Source organism: Seriola lalandi, unplaced genomic scaffold (assembly GCF_002814215.2).
Source record: "Seriola lalandi dorsalis isolate HSWRI2012SDOR001 ecotype SW California unplaced genomic scaffold, Sedor1 jcf7180002054672, whole genome shotgun sequence".
Lineage (NCBI taxonomy): Eukaryota > Metazoa > Chordata > Actinopteri > Carangiformes > Carangidae > Seriola > Seriola lalandi.
In genome coordinates, this window is record NW_019525225.1 from 2,670,719 (window position 1) to 2,692,268 (window position 21,550).

Consider the following 21,550-nt stretch of genomic DNA (forward strand, 5'->3'; position numbering starts at 1 on the left):
GTCCAGATGGAAGAGGCAGTGTGCTGTGTGAATTCTATCACATCGTCTGTGGTTCTGTTCGGCCTGTAGGCAAACTGGAGCGAGTCTTGTGCAGTGGGCAGGGAGGATGCAAAAATGAGTCTGTTCAAAGCACTTTGTGACAATGTAGGTAGTCGACAATGCCATCCGATTTTACCCACCATTCACTTCATTTCATTTAAAGCAATTTTCAAACTTAGATGGAGGAAAGTTAAATTGTACCTCCTCCATTAAGGCTGCATTGAGCCTGATGTAGGCCTAGACCTGCCTACCTGGGGACCATGAAGCCTAAACAGGTTAGTTTGGCCACTCTGAACTTTGTGAGGACCACACTGTGGGAAGACAAGGCCCTCATCACCAGACCTCCTCCGTGGAGGTACTGCAGACCTTCGCAAACCTGCAACATCACTGACAGCAGCCATCTGTCCTGCAGCACTGGGAACTCAGCACGCTGCAGAGTCAGGGAGAAGACACACACACACACACACACACACACACACACACACACACACAAAAAGACACAAGACTGAGTCAGTGGAGATTTGAGTTCAAACTATACAGCCTTATCACATTAACACTAGGACCACCAAGACGATCTGAAGGACCGTTTGAGTTTTTATTATGTAAATCACTTTGTTTAAATAAAAACTACAGGTCCCTCACTCCATGACCTTTCCAAATATATGTTTCTGATGTTTTCTGAAGCCTAAAAGGTATTAAAATAAAAAATAAAAGATTTCTGAGCATTTATTCCTCGGACCGCCAAAGCGGTCATATAGACCGCTGTGGCCAGCTGTGGCCATAGGAATTATTACAATATTTCTATTTCATGTTTTTTGCGCATCTTCACTTATTGTTTTGATTTATCATTAGGCCTACATTTTTATATGCGGATCTGGAGATGCGGATCTGGAGATGCGGATCTTTCTCAGGACCTTAGCGAGGGGGGAAGCTGATGGTTTAGTGATGAGGAAAGTCACAGTCGGCTGGCACATCTGTCAGCATGTCCACTCATGACGCAGCCACTTCGCAAACTTTATTTTGTGAGTACAAACTAGACCTTGATTTTGTAAATAGTCGGCCTATAGGCTATAAACAGTAAGCAACATCTAAAGTCACCCTCATTTATAATGAATAAAGAATTATAATACAGCCTAATAAATCTCCACTGTGCTGCCGGCGGCTTTCTAGTCCGGTACACAGACCACACCGGTCTCTGTGAGAGCTTGTAGGCTAGGTCAGATCCAGGTGGTACGATTGCAAAAAAAAAAACCTCTGGCTGTTGATAATAAACAATTACAAAAAATAACAATCCAATAACCCTCAGAGCGAAAAGCGACAGTTGCTCTTGACATGAGAGCACACACACCGTCTCCAGATTTAGACTTTAAATACAACTCTGAGTCCTGCCACATCCAGAAATACTCGGCTGACACAGCTTTTGGCATGTATCAGCAACGGGCAGGAAGAGGAGTACAGGGATCTGATGATGGCCTTCAGTGAATTGAGCAACAACAACTGCCTCCGTCTGAACACCTCCAAGACCAAGGAGATGGTCATAGACTTTCGGAAGTCTAGACCCATCCTTCAGCCAAAAGATTCAAGGGAAGGACATTGAGGTGGTGCACACTTATAAATACCTAGGTGTGCACCTGGACTGTAAACTGGACTTGTCTCTGAACACGAATGCCATCTACCAGAAGGGGCAAAACCAGCTCTTTTTCCTCAGGAGGCTCAGGTCCTTTGAGTGAAAGGTCTCTGCAGTGAAATGCTGCACATTTTATCAGTCAGTTGTGACCAGGGTACTTTTTTATGCTGCAGTCTGCTGGGGCAGCAGCATGTCTGACATGAACACAATGAGACTGGACAAGATGGTCAAAAAAGCTGGGTCCTGTGCTTGGCAGGAGTGTGGACTCAGTCTTCCCTCTCTGGTCCATCTTGGACAATACCAACCACCCTCTCCACAACATTCTGGCAGGACAGAGAAGCAGCTACAGCTGCAGCCAACGTCTCATCTCGCTGCCCTGCAGAACAGCAAGGTTCAGGAGATCCTTTGTCCCCACTGCCATCAGGCTGTATAACACCTCAGCCAAAGGGCGCCTGTGTCGTGCGACATGGGGGGTAATAATCATCTCCCAGTCCTCACCTCAGCCTACTCTGCCTTAGTTAACTTCACAGTTCAACCTACTCATCTGAGTCTGTATGCTGTTTCTGGGTCCAAAGTTACTGGTTATATAAGAAATTTAAACTGGCACATTTAATGATAAATTTCTACATGCTTTACCAAGAATTGTCTCAGACAGCTTAATTTAAATGTAAAAACTACAGACTGGTGTTTGTAACATGAATAATATGTTTTCTGTGGTTGAAAAGCCACTGAGACAACCTTTCACAATGTTTTTGGCTTAAAACTGAGCAATGTCTCCCTGTGACACACATGACAACTGCAGGATGATTATGGTATCGCTAAGGCAAAAATAAGTATTCATTTTCTGGGAACTATGAAAACATCAGTACATAATTAATGGTAATCAATCCATCTTTCCCAATGACTGGCCGACATTGTTATTCCTAAAGCCATAACACTAGTGTGGGTGAAAAGCCAATATAAGAGGTTCCCCAGCAGCATGATGGTAAGGTTCATACCATATAACCACAATGTGCAGCCTGGGCCTATTGTTTCTAGGGACTACACTGTCAGTTATCAAACCAAAAAGGTCCCAACAATCTTAAATAAAACAAAAGTACACAAATCACATGTATTCTATGTGTCTGAATGGGCTATAAAATTACAGGCGTGTCTTGTCCTGTTACCCTGTTGTGTAGCAGATTGTGCAGTGTGCCGACAGTGACGCACTCAAACACCAGACCGGTCCACTGGAGGTCATCAGACGGACTCACTGCCATCAGCTGCAGCAGCTGTGGGTGGAACAGCTTGCTATGTAGAGAACACACACAAACACACATACACACACACACACACAGCAAAAGGTTCATTAACAACTACAGGGGTCAGTGATCATTCATTGAGCAGACAGTGACAATGTGCAGCACTGGCTGCAGCAGCGGCTGGAGATGCTGTTTCCTGTTTGCGAGAGCTTAAAGTAACAGTTCAGGTTAATTGACATGAGGTTGTATGTAAGGAGCCATTTGCATTGAATATTTTGACCACTTTATCCGCCATCAAACAGCCCTTTTTTCGAACTACACTTTGTCAACTGCTGAACTACCGTATTCCTACTCACAAGCACACCTATGCTTAGCTCTTTCTGACTCAAACAGCTGATCTGTGGAGTGATACAGTGTGCTTTGTAGATAAATGTTAAAACCAAAACCCTAATTCCAAAAGCCTAAAAATAATTTGTAGACTGTATTGAAAAGAGATGCTTTCATGAGGCACAATCCATACATATCCTTGGTTAGGTCCGAAAGACATCTTATGTTTCAAAATTCTTCAGTAATCTGGTAGTTTAGTCAGTTGCGTTATATGCATACTGTACGTTTAATATCACATATTTAATGTTTAAAAAAGAGACATTAATGTTATTTCTTTAGGGCCACTAGTACCTTCACACACTTACGTTTGCTGTTTCTCTTAGTTTGCTACAGAGTGCAGGAAGGGACACTGAGAAAAAGTATTCATCCATGGGAGACTTTCATAGTTTTATTTTAGAGCTTGGCCTAAAATATAAATAAACAAAATCATGGCAGTAGGCATGGTTTTCTGAAGACAATACAAGCGAACTTTCTCATCACAAAGTTTATGATTTCATATAAAACAATAGCACAACATTAACAGCTTATCTTTCATTAGACTCCTTGCTTGGTAAATACCCATATCTTTCAAACGCCATATGTTCAGTTTGTAATGCAGTCTTTCTTTTAAAAATATGATGTCTCTGATCCCAAGCCAAATTACCCCTGATCACTATGATAACACTATGACAACATAAGAGTATGTTTTTTTAGATTTGGTCGAGTTCCTCCAGAGCCACAAAGGACATCAACAACTGTTGTCACAGGCGGCACAGAGTACTAGATATCATATGATCTTTTGTGTAAGATTGGTGGAGTATTCCTTTGAATGATTATTATGAGATGCATGAGTTATATAGGATAATGTTGAACACAATCATAGTGAAGATAGTGCAGTACTTCAGCTGAACAGACAAAAGTGTTGCATTCAGGATTTCACTGGTGGATGTGTTTCTTTTCCCTTGCCTTGAATCTATGTATCTAATGTCAATGACTAAAATTTCTGTTTGGTGGTAACATTCAGATACCACTACTTTGTATTCAATTGCATGGTGTGACTCACAGTGGAGGTAGTGGTTTGTGTGGGTGGCTTTTCTGTACCTGTCATATTTCATTCATTCATTCTCTGTCTGCCTTTGCAATAGCACTACCTCTCCTTTCTATTTCAGACCTGCCACTTCCTCCTGATCAGCAGTAACCCCTGCGCTCCACCTTGCAACCACATAACTGTTCCCCAGCCACTTCCTCACCTGTTCCTAATCCGATAATCAGCTCCTAGTATATACACCGGCCCATTTCCCCTTATTCCCTACCATATTGTCAATGTTGCTTAAGTATAAACTTAAGTATAAACTTAAGCAACATCCATGCTGCCAAACATACAGTTAACAAAACCACAACCAAAAATGTTACTTTTCCACACACATGCTGTCCTCTCTCACCTACAGTAGTCTTGTTCTATGAGGAGCAGGTCCAGATGGGCTTTGTGACAATCCCGCATTGTCTTCACTGTAACCCTGGAGCCTCTCCAGTTGTACCTGAAACACACGATGGCACACGGTTGGTGATCAATGTAATAAACTATGGATTAAAGAAAATGCTGGTACTTTCATATGCTCCTTTCCAACTCCTGATCACATCATTTTATACCTGATCCCATTTGGCTTATTTTAATCTTATTTAATGTGTAGGTAATAAATATAATAATTCATCCTTGTTTTGACTTTATGTCTTTCTGCAGCGTAGAATAATAAATCCGTCAACAGGAAAACTAGTAATAACTTAAGACTGACTGACATATTTTTCAATTAGTTTTTGATAAAAGAAGTTTTGTGTAATCGCTACCAAACAGTGGCAGCTTAGCCTAGCATCTTTAACACACACAGACTGACAACACACCTGTCTATCATGGCCAGGCTGGCCATCGGGGCACCGGAAGAAATCCCACCAATGTACCATAAAAAAAATCTGTCAGGTTGTTACAGGCCCTGTCTATCACTGTCCCGGTCCTCTCTATGTGTCTGTGTGCAGTGAGTGTGCTGTGTGAGCATGTGCCGGGGCTGGGTTCACGAAACACACCCCACCCCATTGCCACAAATAGAATCTAATTCAGTGGATGGCATGGGAGACAGTCAATGAAAAATTCATACCTGAATTACAACAGAATAATGCATGAACAGGCACTTAAACACAAACACAACAACTTTTTGTGTTTTTTTTTTAAAACCAAAAATGATTGAAAAAGTAAAATGTTGTTTTGAATTTCACACTGGCCATCATGGGGTGCTGCAGCCCCCTCAGCTCCCTCTCCCTGCAGTAATGCTTCTCAGGTCTGTGTGATAATATTGAGGGCAACTAGATACTTTATAGCGTAGTTCTAGTGATGGTTGAGTGACTTAATAACAGCCTTACTTGGTCATGGAGGTCAAAGACCCACAGGTGAAAGAGAGCAGAGGTCCATCATCAGCCTGGGTCAGATCACTCTTTCTTATCAGTGGAATAGATGCTGGCAAAGCCAATTCCTGGCATGGCTTGTTTACACACACCTAGACAAACATACAAAGGAGAACACTCAAGCCTCTAGTTTTGCAATGCGATGCAGTGGTCTGTGCTGTATATTTCATGAAGGCAGCAGATGTGTGGACTGCATAAACATGAAACCAGTGTTTTGTAGGGTGACCCAATAAACTATAGATTAAAGAAAATTTGAGAAAATATCTGAAGTACCAGTTCACTTTTTCAATGTTTTTCAATGAAATCCCAGTAAACTTTTCCTATATTATTACAGCTGCTTCAAACATATCTGATACTACATACTAGGAATGCTGTATGTCATGGCAAATATAAAAATGATACTCTAATATTTCAATATCACTACATTATGATATTTAAGACAAAATAAAAAGTAATGAACAGTGAATGAAAATCATGGGGGAAACCCAACTAACTCAACCCTGATGCCACAGGATGATCCAGTGATTTGCACTGGAACCAGGTGCAAGGCTCTGGTATTTAGCTCCAGACAAAGTCCAGCTGGAGGACTTTAGTCTGAATTTGATTTTCTGTTTGGCTCATTTCAGCACGGACTGACCACCAGCATTACGGATGTGTTTTAACAAGCTACAGTAATAGGCTAAAATCTGTTGCCTGTGGTTGGACTGGCCGTGTGTCACTCAGAAAAAAGTCAACCAACCTTTTGTTGCTAGAGCTCCAGAGAGAACAGACAAACTGACCCATTAACATTGCCATCCATTAAGCCATGCCACTGGCACGCCTAAAAAGAGCTCACTGCTTGAAGCATGATATGAATTTGAACAACTGTGCTACTTAAACATTACTGGGAAATTAAAAATTTAACTTCATGCTACATATACTGTCACTACTCCCCAACACTGACTGCACACAGAACCAGAAATGACTGTATCCTGTATTCAGTGATATACCTTTCCAAAGCCTAAACAGTGGGCTGTCATGCAGGAGGACCTGCTGTTCATCCTCTTCTTGAACTGCATGTCCATTCCACTAAGAGTAGTAGAAACACACATAAACATATCAGTTGATAAACACATTAGACAAGACAACAAACAATTTGACTGTGAATTGTTAATTCTAATTCTATTTTTTTTTGTTATTATTTCATATATATTAGATTATGTGGTAATATTTTAGTAGAATAACAAGTTCTTTTAAAGTACACAATATCTATTAAGTTGACAAAATACAATACCAGCCACACAGAATCATTTGATCCTCTGTTCTAAAACAAATCCTCTTCATCACCTTTAATGTGTCTCAGTGGTCATAAGGGAGGGCATGACCATCTCTATGGCTCTGACCTGAGGTCATTACTGCATGCAGTGCCAAGGGGGGAGGGGTTTGCTTGGTTTTCATTTACACAGTTTCCTTTGCATTTCATTAATATTTATTCTAAAAAGTCATTTTCAACACAGCTAAGCTCAACACTGCCATTTTATCATGAAAAGTTATCTGAAGAAATGGCTGAAGATGAAAAGCTGTTTCACTTATATGACCACAATAAAAGCATTGCATGGTCAGACTACTCTTTAGCAATAGTTGTGTGTGTGGCATTAATGCGGTTGGGATACATTTTTTTGTACATATAATAGTCTTCAGTAGAGGAACAAACAGGAGCAGAACCCAAAGACAAGCACCACACACAACCAGGTTCAAGGAAGAATTCTCGATGAAATCTGCATTTCCAGTTTTAAATCATAGTCCTACTACTTCCTGTATAATAGGAAATTGATCATCTATGTACAGTATTTCACTCCATTGAGTTTATGTATTCTTCCATCTAGTTTAGGAATCAGGACCTTTATAGACTCCCAAACAGAAGGGGGTCTGCTTACAGCACTGAATCAATCAATACATTTAGGTTAGAGCATCAATGCAACCATTTCCTCCTATGGATCAACTGGGCTCATGTTTCTTGGCAACCACTTTCATATCATTTCTAGTTATTGGGGTGAGTTTCATGTTTGTCTCTCTTTCAAATTCCCGGCAATTTGAGCTTCTGCAGAAGACAAATAATAATGAACCGACACCAAAATAATAAAGTTCTGCTCCGTCAGGGCTGGAACTTTGATAAAAAAAAAAAGATAATTCTCAAACATATTTCTTAGTTCTAAAGCCCTCTTTGCTTGTTTTGACTTTCCAATGTGGAAGTACACATCTGCTTTCTTCTGTACAACATATTTGTATAGATGTATGATGAATACTGCATCTTCTGCACCATACCGTGATTTAAAGCGATCCAGCAAAGATACAGGGTGCAACAGTGTGGAGGTTGAGATGTGGGGCTGGCCACTGTACAGCTTCTTCATGGCTGAGCTCTGACACAGCTTTTGCATAGAGGACAGGCAGCTCTCCAGGAAATCTTGCATCTAATGAAATAGAATCAGTTTGAGTTTCGGGCCACAACAAAACACTGATTCAAATCAGTAGAACACTGAGCAGTCTAATCTTACCTGGATACTGTACCATAGCCCATTATGGGAAATGCAGAGTCTGACCCATGCTAGGAACTGAAAGTCACTTTATCTCAGCCTCTGCTGCTTCAGTTTTGACCATTTTATAAAAAAGCTGCTCACTTACTTTACTTTATAGAAGTGTAATAACAAATCACGGGAATATCCCTTTTAGCAGTCAAACTGTATGTTCATTTTAAGTTACAGCTGCATCCACTGTTGCAACTATGTAAAAAATCACACTCCACCAACATCCAGAGAGAGGTGAGCTTACCCGGGCATTGCCTTCCTGCTTCACAACCCTGAGCCAGTCAAAGGGGGTCCTGCCTTCCCCATCATGGAGTCTTAGATCTCCTCCAGCATCCAGCAAGCCACTCACCACTGAAGTGTTGCAGGAGAATACACCTGCATGAACTGGGGTGCTCCAGTCCTCACAGCGACTAGATTAAAGTTGATAATATTAATATGTTGTCTTCTGAAATGTATCATTCTCTTTGTTGTAAGACGGTGAATGTAAATACCAGTGGTGGAACTAAGCCAATCGTTTGAAAGTCGCATGTAAGTCTCATGTTTTGGGTAGGAAGTACCCGGTCAAATCCAAGTCCTTAATTGTGCATTTTGTGCTTTAAAAATTATGCACCCTTCACCAACAACAGAAATAATAAATACTTTTCCAAATTTGTATTCAAAAACCTTTATAACATTTAGAAGTATATTATTCCTGGGACTAAGGTTGAAGTTTGATATCATTTTAAGCTCTTATTGAATGCATTTCTCTGCAGCTTTCAACATTTGCAACAACAGTTAAAATAAAAAATAGAACAAAGTTTTAATTGAGATCTATCTCTTTTTCTGGCAGAGAGGGAAGACATACTGCAGTTTTGAGTTGCAAAATGTTATTCTTAATCCATATAAACATGAAAACTAGAATTATTGCCTCACCGTTGCCTGCCTCTGCAGTCTAGTTAGTTTATATCTACGTTTGTCCAGTTTCATATATGTAGTGAAAACTTTAATAAATAGGTACAAAGTGTATTTTGTCATAATTAGTGTATGAATTCTTGCGTTACGGCCAAAACATGTTTTATGAGGTCACAGTGACCTTGACATTCGACCTTGACCACCAAATTCTAATCAGTTCATCCTCCAAGTGAACATTTGTGCCAAATCTGTCTGTACGTACAGATGTAAAGACGAACTAAGAGACAGGCAGAAAAACCAAAAACATAATGCCAGCCATGGCTGCCACAGGTGCAGAGGCATAATGGGATTAGCAGCAGATATGGTGTATTGATTAAATATGTACCTGACACATTGAAATAACAGTAACCTACTATTTTTCATGCATGAACTACTTGCTCTACATCTAAATGACATGATTTGACATTAATGAGACAACAGCCAAATGTTTAATTCTGGTCTTTTGACAAATAACTTAAACCATTAACATGAGATACAGCTGTTATAATTTGCCATGGGAGAGGTTTGTCATTTAAACCTGAGAGAGAGAAAAACTCTAGTTATCAAAATTTTTTAATATTCAAATGTGCAGATGTCGACATCTCTAGGATAAGCTGGTTCTTAGTAACAAAGTTGCTTTTAATACAAAATCATTCCATCAATATGAACAAGACTTCAGAAGCAAGCCTTTTCACAATGGGCAAGCTATATACAGTAAGTATCTTTGCAGTGAGTGCCAGGCAGAGACTGTGTGTCAGAGACTTACTGGTTGGGGTCAGCTCCATAATGAAGAAGCAGCTCCGTCACCTTCACTTGGCCCAAGAGAGCAGCACAGAACAGTGGACTCTGACCCAGGTGATTCACACAGTTCACATCAACACCTGGAACACATCAGAAAACACTGGGACCATGTTTTTGTTATTGTTCTTCATTTTGAAGTGCAAGTGTTCCTTTCACCTAAGGGAGCTATTTGTATGTTTTGGTATTGTTTCATAGTCAACATCAGCATTAACAGCAGTTTACTTACTAGAAGAAACGTTGTGAGTTCATCATCACACTTCATTCCTACTCACCAAGAGCTGTCTGAAGTGGTGGAAAGCAACCCTTTTGTTTTGCTTCTGTTTTTATCACTTTATAATAACCAGCTAGCCCCCAGCCTAGTTGGTCTCTTAATTTTTTGATAACAGCTCACTGTAGCTTCCAGTCTGCCCCGAGGAAGTACCTGCTCAGAGGACATATTATAACCTCTTGTAACGTTTCCTGAAGCTCTTAGTAAGCCTGGTAAGTGAACAGCTGTTACTGCTACTGTTGGCTATGCTGCAATAGCAAAACTTACAAAAAGCTCTTTTAAGCGCTTGGTGTCACATATAAGAAAAGTATGAAATTCATCTTTATTTGCATGATACCAAACTAGATGTTTTATAGTACAGTTACACTACAATAGTTGTAATATTTACTGTAACTAGTTGCATACCCTTTTTAAGCAGTTTCTCCAACTTGGTAAGATTTCCCTCCAAAGTGTATTTGTGCAGTTGAGTTTGTAGGCCTCCAGTGACACCCATATGGACAGGACAGGGGAATGGCAACGCAGTCATCTTGTCTCATCTGGTCAACCAGCAGAGGGCACTGTCAGTGCAGTGAGGTCAAACTTGTTACTGCCTGTTTGTCTTTATCAGTGCTTTCATACATAACACGTTTGGTACAGCTTGTATATTTTAGGCTCCAAGGGAATGTTTGTGCCAACTTTGAAGGGATTCCCTTGTATTCACAAAGTCAAAACGGTGTCTAAACTTACCTCTACCAGCAGTCAGTCACATCAGCAGCAGAGGGAGGAGAGACAGGACAGAGGACAGAAGGAAGGACTGACATTCACTGATGTCTGAAGACAGGGGACAGGAGGAAGGACTGACACTGACTGATGTCTGAGGACAAAGGACAGGAGAAGGGATTGACACTGACTGATATCTGAGGACAGTGGACAGGATACAACTTATACCATCCGCAATGCAGGCCATATACTATGCCAATACTTACAATTTGAATGCAGCCTATGTCCAATTTGAAATCCTACTATTCTTTAGTTTGCATGATGCAACTCAGTTAATGTTCTGATACATATAGCCTTTTATTTATTAGACTATTTGCACTGTTTAGCCTATTGAATGGGCTTAGCTATTTTCTTTTCAGTCTGTTAATAATGCGATGGGACAACAGGGCGAGTGGAGGCAGTGAGAAGGAGAAAAGGGAAGGAAGATCACATGGGGTGACATTGTTAAGGAGGCCAGCAGAATACACTTCCTCCTTCACAGCATCTGCAACGTCCTTCCGAGCCCCACAAACCTTGTCACATGGGGCCTGACTGCAAGCACATAACTTTAGGACATCTTGTCCTCTTGCAGTACAGCACTGACAGAGGGGAGATACTGCTGGAGGGTACAATGTATTAACAACACTGCCAGCATTTGTGGAGGAAGCTGCATGGAAAAGCAGGAAGACTGACAAGACCCCAGGAACGGAGAAAGAGCCCATCAGCCAAATGGAGAGCAATGTGAGGAAAGCAAATACTTATTAAATATTTTGCAGATTACAATTTTAAATATAAAACATTTTATCAGTTTATAAAAACTAATACATTTTTATAGATTGAATTCCCCAACAGTATATAAAGTAGATAATATTAGCCTTACCCCAACCAGCTAACTGACGCCACCAGGGCAATTCATTGGTAATAATAATAATAATAATAATAATATATGATAATATAACACAGAGAGGGGTCAGTGAGCATTTTATTTTCTTTTTGTACTTTTTTACTGCATTTCTCAAAACTGCATTTTGAAAGCCTCCATTTTTTCATCTTTCTCATTTCATCTCAACTGTTCTGTGAGTTGTTCTGTGTGTCTAAAGTTGATCCAATAAAATGTTACATTTGTATCATAGTTTTCTTTATTTTCAAATACTTATCTTTATACTGTAATATTGCTCCTCAGCAAAGGATCAGAATATAAGTTACTTAACATTGATGTTAACTCTGGTTTCTCCAATCATTGCTATCAAAAAGATCGTCTATGTGGGGTCACCTGTTGGTAACAGCAACAGTTAACATTATCAAAATATGTAGTGTATCAAGTAATATGGTGTAGTGGCATTATAGTGTTTGCTAAAATTCATACAGCCAAAGGTCGAGGAATACATGTGACAAAGATAAATTTGAATCCAAATAATTTGGCAAATTAGCAACACTGCTAATAGGATGCTAGCTAGCTAACATTGTGTAACGTCTGGAAAAACCCCAGTAAAATAATAGTAACTCCCGACAATACTCCAATCGTATATGTACCATTTACATGGCTTATAATTAATAAGCCTCCTGACTAGTAAAATCAAGACTTACATACAGGTAGCAGTTGTGTAATCTCTTCTTTTAACAGCAAACTGTTGATATTGAAGGTTTTGCTCTGTGCGTTATTAGAGTCTTTCCCCGAGGCTTTCACCGTCCTCTTCAGTCGCTCCCGCCTCTTTCCACCAAACAGATGCTCAGTAGGACCTGTATAAAGATGGACGACATAACAACGCCAAAGAAGTGAAGCAGAGTTATCTCATCTGGGTCAGGATCAGATATGATACTAGCCATTGTGGAAGGAAGGTCAGATAGCGGACTAGCTTACTCAGGACAGGAGGGCTTGGCTGAAGGATATGGCAAGCTGTTTTAACATTTAATGGCTAAATTTGACTATATCAACAACACAATCAAAATGACAGTTAGAGATGTCTGTAATTCAATTTTGACTAGTCAATAATATGATATATAATTGTTATTTCTTCAAGAGTGAATGACGAGTCCATCTGTTGTGTTTGTTCTTCAGGGCTTTCTTTGGGCGGCTGCAAGACCCCAAACAACAGAAAGACCCAGAGAAACCTAGAGAAGCAAACGATGACGAGAGAACAGGCCTGATGAAGAGATGAGCGAGAGCTCCGAGTAACAAATAGTAAGTCAAAGAAATCAAATGGCTCTACAGATATGTTAATATAAATTAATAGTATTCTCTCCTGAGAAAATGTATTTATTTATCTCCGAATCAATGACAATCTTCCCCATGTGTTTTCTTTCTTTTTATTTAAGGTTGTGTTTGGGAGACTCCAAGACCCCAAATGATTCCAAAGAGCCCAGAGGAGCCCAAAGATGAGACACAGGAGGAGAAACAACCTCAGGATGCAAAGAGAGATGAGTGAAGCAAAATTTCAATCCTGACATGGAAGAGCAAGTTGAGGCACATATGAGGGCAATATGTACAATAACAATGTGTAACCAAAAGAAGTAAACTGGCTTCAGAGATAGTCTACTGTATGTTTATTATGTAGTAATGTATGCTAACGCCACTATATTTCAGTAGCTTGTGTGCAGTGTCTGCAGTGAGAAAGTGTAACCACTAATCTTAAATGGCTCTCTAGATATTGTATGCTTCGATAAGAATATAGTGCTGTTGTAAATGCAGATTATTCATCTTAGAATCAGAGACAGGTATATTTGAACTGTTTGTGTTTTCACTGTTAGCTGGTGGCATGTCTTCTAATCTTATTGTCCTTTCTCTTCAGGTTTCACTGGTCCAGCCTCATTACACAGTTTATAATGAAAGAAATCCTACCATGGTCTCTGTCTCCTCTCCGGCCTCAGCAGCAGCAAACTAACAAAGTGTCTGAGCTGCAGAGAAGATGCTCTTGAAATCTGATGGTTACCTAGCTGGTGAAGGAGAAATCCAAAAAGCAAGCAGAGAAGCAGGAGTCCAACTGTGAAGACATGCAGACCACACTATACTTTACAATGTAAGTGGAAGGTCACATTTAGGTGCACGCCATGTCGAAGTTTATGCTTTTTCATTTTTAAGAACTTTTCTTATCCCCTTTGCCAGGATTGTTTAAGTGAAAAATATGTTGTGCTGTGTAGATTCCTCCCTTAAAGATGAAAACTGTATGATCTCCTGATACATATATTAATGTCGGACTGCACCATCTCTGTGTATTTGTCCACTGAACCTTTGTAATGTCTGTTTCAGCCGAGTGCAAACAGAGGACCTGACTGAACGCTGCATTGAAAGAAGCTGGGGACAAGTTGGCAGAGAACACACAGAGCACTCAATGGAAGATTTGATGACAAACTGTATAAAGCGTTCCTCAAAGAAAAAGTTAATACATGAAAAATCATCTCTGTTTATTTTTTTGATGTTTTCTTCAATATTTTATGTGGGTAAATTTACATAAACCTCCAAAGAGACCCTTTCAGAAACACTGGCAAAAGTGTGAATCCTCACTCAGTATTTTTCTAATTATTGAGATGATGTATCATTTTTCACAAACTTTGAGTTAGTGGCAGCTCACAGTCAAATAGTTTCAGAACTTATCATCATAAATCAGTAATTTAACTTCAAAATGATGAGTTGACTCGATGTGCATCTTGCTAGGTTAAATTTCTGCAGAGAATCTTCTGTCTTTATAACTTGAAGAGTTACACGATGGAGGCTTGTTCAAGAGCGACAAACATGAAGTGTCTTAGTAAACTGTTGGGTGACCACTTGCCACTAGTGCAGCTGCAGTGTGGCTTGGCATCAATTGTACAAGTGTCTGAACTCTGCTGGAGGGATGGACATCAGAGACTGTTTCCAGCTGTGTAGTTAAAATATAAGGACAGAAAAAGTAATATTATATAATCTGTAGTATGTGTTTATGTTTTGCAACTAGTGTCCCTACAGAGGCTCAGGTCAACTTTAACTAGTTGAATAAGTAAGTATACCTCTTTTTCAGTAGTGACAGAAAGCTGTGACAAGATAATGTCATCGTACTAAATATAGCAGCACCCTGCTTTCTTAACTCAACTGGTTTGGTGTTTCATTCCTTAAAAAAACTAAACAAAAAACATCTGAAGTGACACTGTGTTATGCAAGATTATTTTAACTTCAGTGATGTTGGGTTCACCTAAAATTCATAAAATTTGTAGTGGCTAAATTTTATTGATGCAAGTTTTGAAATATCTAGACACTTTCCCTCTGAAAATATAAAACAGGTAATAAACGAGGTCTGAAATGACCAATTTTAATAACATAGCTATGCTTTCGTGTTTCCTAATGATGTCAGACTTGAGCACAATGGTATCCTTATGGTTCCATCACATGGTATCTGTCAACATTACACATCCAGGTCCTTTGCTGCACTGACTCAATCACAATGTGGATTGCATTGTATGTTCAAATATTTGTCATGTAATAATTTATGAAAATTTCTGATGAAAAACATTACTAATAACTATGAATATTATAATTAAAAATTATCTCTTAAAAATTACAATAGAAACATAAAACAAATAGATAAAGAAGTTCATACAAAATCAGATTTATTTTAGAGTAAAAAAAGAACATGAAATCAATTAGAATATAAGCTGAAACATTACAGATCTCACAGACTGACCTCAAGTTTTCATTGGGCATTAACATATTTACAACATCTGGTCACATTTGCATCAGTCAAGAGTTCAGATATTCCCCTTCATACCACTCCAGAGTTTAACCCTTTACCTTCAGCCCAAACAAACCTCCTTGTGTGTTCAGCTGCACCAACATGGTAAAAATCTCCACTACCTAAACAAGTCTCAGTGTGGCGACTGCGTGCTCGCTCCGGGAGACTCGGACCGTTCCATCTTCATCCCTGCTTCTAGTGGGGTTGAGGAAATTGAGGTTGGTAGCACAGAACTCTTAGGCTCCAAAGAGGAAGAGGCAGAGGAGGGCAGAGATACCACTATGTACTTCTGCATAGGTCGTGACCCTGTCAGTCCAGGGCCACTGCCAGACTCCAGTTTTACCAAAGGCTGCAAGGTCGAAGTAGCACTGGGAACAGTGCTTGTTACTGGTGAAGCTGACTGGGAAGAGCTGAGGGTGATTACCTAAAGGGAAGATGCGGGAGATGTAAATTCAAGTTCTGGGGAGTTGTGGATCTTATAAAGAAGGGTTTCAGTAAAGTAAAGTACCTGTTGAGTTGAGGCTGCTCCTGCACTGGTTGCCATGACAATGTACTTCGTAGCCGGAGGAGATGGCTGCGATGGGGTTCCTGGTCGAGGGGACATCAGAGTAAGGGAGCTTGGAACCTTAATGATGCTGGGAGTGCGAGGCCCTGTCGACCCACTTAACCCACTCTGAGAGACTGAAAGAGTGGGACGAGGCTGCAAGAAGAAGTCATCATTGATTATTGAACAGCTGTTTGCTAGTTTACTCACACATCATACTGCAGAGGTTCACATAAACACTGAGCTGTAAGAGGGATGCCTAAATGATATGTAATATATCAATTACTTCATGGCATCTTTATTCTTTTATTGCTGATTTTTCTAAAATGTCATCCCAGCTTTCCACTGTTATTTATAATTTCATCATGTATTTAATGTACCTGTGTGATTGTTAATGTGGTTCTGTTGACTTGCTGAGCTTGCAGTGCTGCTTGAGTCCTGGCTTTCATTACGTGGGAGCAAAGCATGGGTCCGAGGTAACCATAGTCTGTCCGGTACTGCTCCACATTGTCAGGCTGAGGTCGTATCTTGGCAATAACACTTGCACAGTGTTTCTTTGAAAACAAAACAAAAACACATTTTGTACATATGAAACATGAGAACTGGTCTGATACAAATTAAGAAACAATTACTGATTAATACTTTGTTTTAGTTTACAAATGTATTAGTCTGTTTGAAGCTGGCTACTTTTAATGCATAATAATTGCAAAACATCATTCATTACCAGTAAGAGACTTTGAACATGGTCAGCTCCTATCTTATCAATATTGGAGACCACCGGTCCTTCCATCACTGCTTTGATGCGAGCACCCTCTATAGTAAGCCGAGGAAGGATCAACGTCTTAATCACCTACAGAGGACAAAATCAGGATGTTGGTGCCGAACAAAAACCGTGAAAATGATAAAAGGCTCAAAGAAAACAATCACACTCACATCAGGTCCCAATTCAGCAAGTCCAGCGATGCAGCCGTAACGTGTCGTCCACTGGGTTTTTTCATCCAACCAACTCTGAGGAAAACATGCAAGTCTGGTTTAGTAAATGAGGTGTTTTTAAAACAGTGGTGTCAAATTCAAGTGTAAAATTTATGGTCCTTGAATTTAATCACCCCAAACATACAGTATCTGTGGTAAAAAAAAAAAAATTCTCAAAACAATCGGTGAGTGTTTTGACCAGAGAGATATTTGGTCTTTATTTGGCTCATGTTAAATTGGTTGCTTAAACTATGTTTCTATATGTTTTGCTCTATTAACAAAACTTGTCTTTACCTCAATATTTTTGGCCAACTGAATAACCCACCTTAGTAAAAGTCTTGGTAATACGGGACTGGATGTTGTTGGTCGTAGTACTGAAGGTTTTACAACTTTGGGCCATGAGGCGAGCTGCGAAGTCTCGTAAAGCCCAGTGGTTGTCAACATCTGGTCGCAAACACAGCTGCTTACTCACAATACACGTCACCACAGCTGGGATGAGCTCATGCAGCTACAAATACAGACAGAAAAAAAAAATATTAGAATAAAAGTACTTGTTGAGATTTGAACCATCAAAAAGATAACACAACATTTTAATTTGTTTTCTTCACTCACATATTTCTCCAAATACAAGGTGGGGTTGTCCATCAGAGCTTTGACCATACGCATTAGATAGATCAGCAGAGCCAAGTTGTTTTGGACCACATTTACACGAACCTTAGAGGAAAGCATAAAGTCAGTACTCTCAGTATAGACATGACTGGGTGTTTAACATGAGGTGAGTAGTGTTTCAGAACATTAGAAAACATTGGAAAAGATGCTCACTCCTTCAGAAATAAATGTGCTGAATCTTGGAAGCATCTGATACAGCCCAGGATCTGTGGCAATGCTCTGTAGAGCTTCCTGAATGAAACAAGATCGAAAAAATTTATCAAACCAAATTGACACGACAAACAAGGTTAAAACAATAATTTGAAAATTTGGCACAATTCTGTTAATTACTCGAAACTTCCTTTAATTCCCACCTTTCTTTCTTCCTTCCTTTAATAAACAATATATAAAGACAGACAGGCAGAACTTACAGCTCTCTTAGCTTCGCAGGAGCCAACACATGCTTCTGTGATTTCCTTGTAGTAGAGCTGCTGTTCCACAGACAGTTCATGAGTGCTGCGTGGCTTCAACCTTATTAGACCCTTTTCCTTTCCTGAAAGACAAAGACACAAACATGGGATGAAGTGGACAACCATAGTCATAAATGATTTGGGAGTGAGGTAGGAAACAATGCAGAGGCACAGGAGAAGAAAACAGAAAACATGTTGAGTTTTAATATAACACAAGATACTGACCTTTGCCATCAGCAGTAGTTGCCCCCTGACCCTTGCCTTGAATTGTCGCTTCCTCCTCCTGACCAGGTTTGACAACTTTGAGGGGCTCTGTAGATTCAGCCTTTTGTTGCTCTTTTGGTGCTAAAATATAGTAAACAGAATTTATCATCTGTCTGTCCTTAAGATTTTTTTGCATTTTTAGAGAAGAAAATTTAAAAAAACAGGGCTCACCTGGTGGTGGATTTTCTGGAATAGAAGGCTGCACCCCCTCAATACTTAACCAGTGGGCTATGGATAAACAGAAAAGTGTGATGTATGAGCATACTAACCATACAGTCAAAGCACGACAATACAATATCCCGGCTTGTAATACTGATGATCTGGGTACCTTTGAGAGACACGTCTAGTGGAACTCTGGGGAGCGGTGTGTTAATAATGTCACTGAGGTCGACTTCCCTTTCCTCATAGAAATGAAGCTCTCTTCCACCACCACTTGCAAAGCGGAAAGGGATAAACTCTTGCGACTGGAACCCATACAGGGGCTATAACGAGAAGGGTTTACTTTGAAAGTAAGAAAGAAAGACCCACTTCACGCTGTCCTTCAAATAAGTATGTGCTTTAACAAGGCAATAAAAAACAGTTCTCCCTTACCTCCACATTTTTTAGTTTGAGAGCATTATCTATGTCACTGGTGGTTAATTTACGTCTCTTCCCGTGATGCATGAATTTGAGAGCATCCTATGTAAAAAGGGGAAAAGAAAGAGACTGCATAGAATTCAAATATAAAGCTCATGTATGAGATATTATGTAAACTAAGACATTCAAGGATGTTGTTTCAATTTACAGAAGGAAATAAAACATTCTGCTTCAATCATACATGATTTACCTGTGCAATTTCTTTTATTCTGTAGCTGACTTCTTCACTTATGGCTACACAGCTTTCCTCTTGTAACTGCCCCACTCCAACAGACTCTGCCATGGCCTTCATGGACTCTGTGGGCAGGACGACCGAACACTGCTTCTGTCGTCTTTCCTCCGCCATGGCTAACAAAGTACACAGGTCTGTGAATATCACCTCTCACATGTACACACAAATGCATTGCACTTACTCAGGAGAATTTTTCACTGCAGCCCTAATCTTTTGGTATAACATTTTCTGTTCTACTAAATTTGAATGGTTCAATGTCAATAATAAACATTCAGTGGGTCTGAAGTCACAATCTCAACATACTGATGTATTACTGACACCCCCGATTTCCTTATGTGGAGCGCTGCAACAATAATTCAATTAGTCGATCAATAGAAAATTAATCGCCAACTACATTGATAATCAAATAATTGTTTAAGACATTGTTTAAGCAAAAGTTTAGTTTTAATTTGCTGCTTGTATCTTCTTAAATTTGAGGATTTGGTACTTTCCTTAGTCACACATAATAGCAAACTGAACATCATTGGATTTTGAACTGCTGGTCAGACAAAACAAGACACCTGAAGATGTCACTTTGTTGTGTGGGAAATTATAATGGGCATAAAAAATTACTGTCAGATTAATCAATATGAAAATAATCAGCCCTAGTTATGTGATGGTCCAGCTGGTATTATCAGCTTATAGTCTATTTCTATAAACATAATTTTGCTGAATGTAAATTTGCAGTGTGTAAATATGGGAAAGACTATGTCTAATTGCAGCTCACCATTTGGATATTTTTCAACAATATGACACAACCATACATCAGCCTAAAGCAGTGCATTGAAACTAATGCAGGAACCCCAATAAGGAAGCCAATCACATCATAGGAGGAGCTACTGATTTCCACGGCTGAATGTTAAACTGTAGCTTTGTGGGACAGTGACAAAAAACAAGTCAGTGGTGAAAAGCATTATAAGACATCTCAACTAGTGTTTGCCAGAGGGCATGTAGGAAACAAATTTACACTTTCTCCTGATCAGCATCAATCAAATTTTGGCTTTAGCCAAAAAACCGGACGTCACGAAGCAACAGTAACCTCACTATGAAACCTCGTAGTAACAACATCATGTTGCGGGATGATTCTCTAACATAAATCAAAATGAACGTAACAATCCCCAACATAAAGCCAAAGCTATACGGAAATGGATTCAAAACAATAATGTTTATGGTTTGGAGCGGTCAAGTCCAGACCAAATCACAAACGATTTTTTTTAATCGTAACTGTATTTATAGCAGAACCTAATCACTTAATCATGCAATTTGGTAAGGGAGCAATTCTGCAAAAATGATGATGCAAATGTGCAAAGATAAGACGGTCCTATTCGCACAAACTGAAGGATGTGATTTCAGTAGAGGATGTCTCAATTCAATATCGACTTGAGGGGCAAACTTAAAAGTTTTATCTCTGTAGTTTATATATATCAATGTATAGGAACTACAAATCCTGATCACATCTATATGGTTCATAGTTGTAAGTCATGAAAAAAAGAACACCGAAGAGTTTTTTTTATACATACTTCGTGTGTGTAAACAAACACTGAGTTGCACAGAAAGCGGGTTAATCACTCCGACGGAATGACCAACAAGCTACACGCAACAGAAAGGACACATTAAAAGTATATTCAATCAAACGCAACAACTTAATTGCAAAATCATTTTAAGAGTTAAATTTAAGCCCTTTAATGACCGCATATTTCTTTAATATTAACTTACAGTAGGCTAAATTTGCTGTATGTTAGCTTGCATGCTAGTAACTTAGCTTCCGTTGACGTTTTTACCTGTGCGAAGTTGTTCTCTCCTTTCTGAGTTCAAGCAGGAACTTATGCGAATAAAAACAGTCAATGGTGAGATTTACAGCAGTAACTATTTCGCAAAGCTAATCCATTTCTATGCACATCCATCTCTTGATTTAAATAACTAACTAATTCACGGATTGCAGCTGGGACCTCCGGTCGTGAATTAGCGCTTGTGTTGCGTCGCCATTTTGAGTCACGTTCCGACCGGTTGTGCTATC

The 21,550-nt window shown here is 39.6% G+C and overlaps 2 protein-coding genes and 1 long non-coding RNA gene across 3 annotated transcripts in view; 1 reads left to right on the top strand and 2 right to left on the bottom strand.

Moving 5' to 3' along the window:
• The window catches only part of tex14 (testis expressed 14, intercellular bridge forming factor), a 26,822-nt gene extending 16,006 nt beyond the window's left edge, over positions 1-10,816 (bottom strand). Inside the window, exons 1-9 of the mRNA XM_023421351.2 lie at positions 10,696-10,816; positions 9,988-10,102; positions 8,536-8,701; positions 8,032-8,177; positions 6,717-6,795; positions 5,686-5,819; positions 4,716-4,811; positions 2,833-2,956; positions 291-469 (exon numbers count right to left, since the gene is read on the bottom strand). Of these exons, the coding sequence (XP_023277119.2) occupies positions 291-469; positions 2,833-2,956; positions 4,716-4,811; positions 5,686-5,819; positions 6,717-6,795; positions 8,032-8,177; positions 8,536-8,701; positions 9,988-10,102; positions 10,696-10,816 (1,160 nt within the window). The remainder of the gene's footprint in view (positions 1-290; positions 470-2,832; positions 2,957-4,715; positions 4,812-5,685; positions 5,820-6,716; positions 6,796-8,031; positions 8,178-8,535; positions 8,702-9,987; positions 10,103-10,695) is intronic.
• Positions 10,817-11,395: 579 nt separating this feature from the next.
• Positions 11,396-14,433, top strand: LOC111666271 (uncharacterized). Its single transcript, XR_002761572.2, has 4 exons — positions 11,396-11,769; positions 13,088-13,210; positions 13,345-14,045; positions 14,276-14,433. It is a non-coding gene; the product is annotated as an uncharacterized LOC111666271 (long non-coding RNA).
• A 1,156-nt stretch (positions 14,434-15,589) lies between these two features.
• On the bottom strand, positions 15,590-21,524 carry taf6 (TAF6 RNA polymerase II, TATA box binding protein (TBP)-associated factor). Its single transcript, XM_023421572.2, has 15 exons — positions 21,315-21,524; positions 19,453-19,610; positions 19,218-19,304; positions 18,955-19,108; positions 18,798-18,854; positions 18,588-18,707; positions 18,324-18,445; positions 18,067-18,144; positions 17,857-17,958; positions 17,570-17,752; positions 17,206-17,280; positions 16,997-17,122; positions 16,653-16,826; positions 16,237-16,428; positions 15,590-16,152 (listed from the first exon to the last, which is right to left on the bottom strand). Exons 2-15 carry the CDS (start codon positions 19,606-19,608, stop codon positions 15,862-15,864), a joined length of 1,917 nt encoding a protein of 638 aa, XP_023277340.1. The 5' UTR covers positions 19,609-19,610; positions 21,315-21,524; the 3' UTR covers positions 15,590-15,861.
• Between the last annotated feature and the right edge of the window lie 26 nt (positions 21,525-21,550).

Excerpts from the sequence above, each read along its gene's own strand:
- taf6 (XM_023421572.2), bottom strand. The coding sequence starts at position 19,608 with ATGGCGGAGGAAAGACGACAGAAGCAGTGTTCGGTCGTCCTGCCCACA. Across the intron at positions 19,305-19,452 it reads GAATAAAAGAAATTGCACAG|GATGCTCTCAAATTCATGCA; the intron begins GTAAATCATGTA and ends CTTTTTACATAG. Across the intron at positions 16,153-16,236 it reads GAGCAGCCTCAACTCAACAG|GTAATCACCCTCAGCTCTTC; the intron begins GTACTTTACTTT and ends TCTTCCCTTTAG.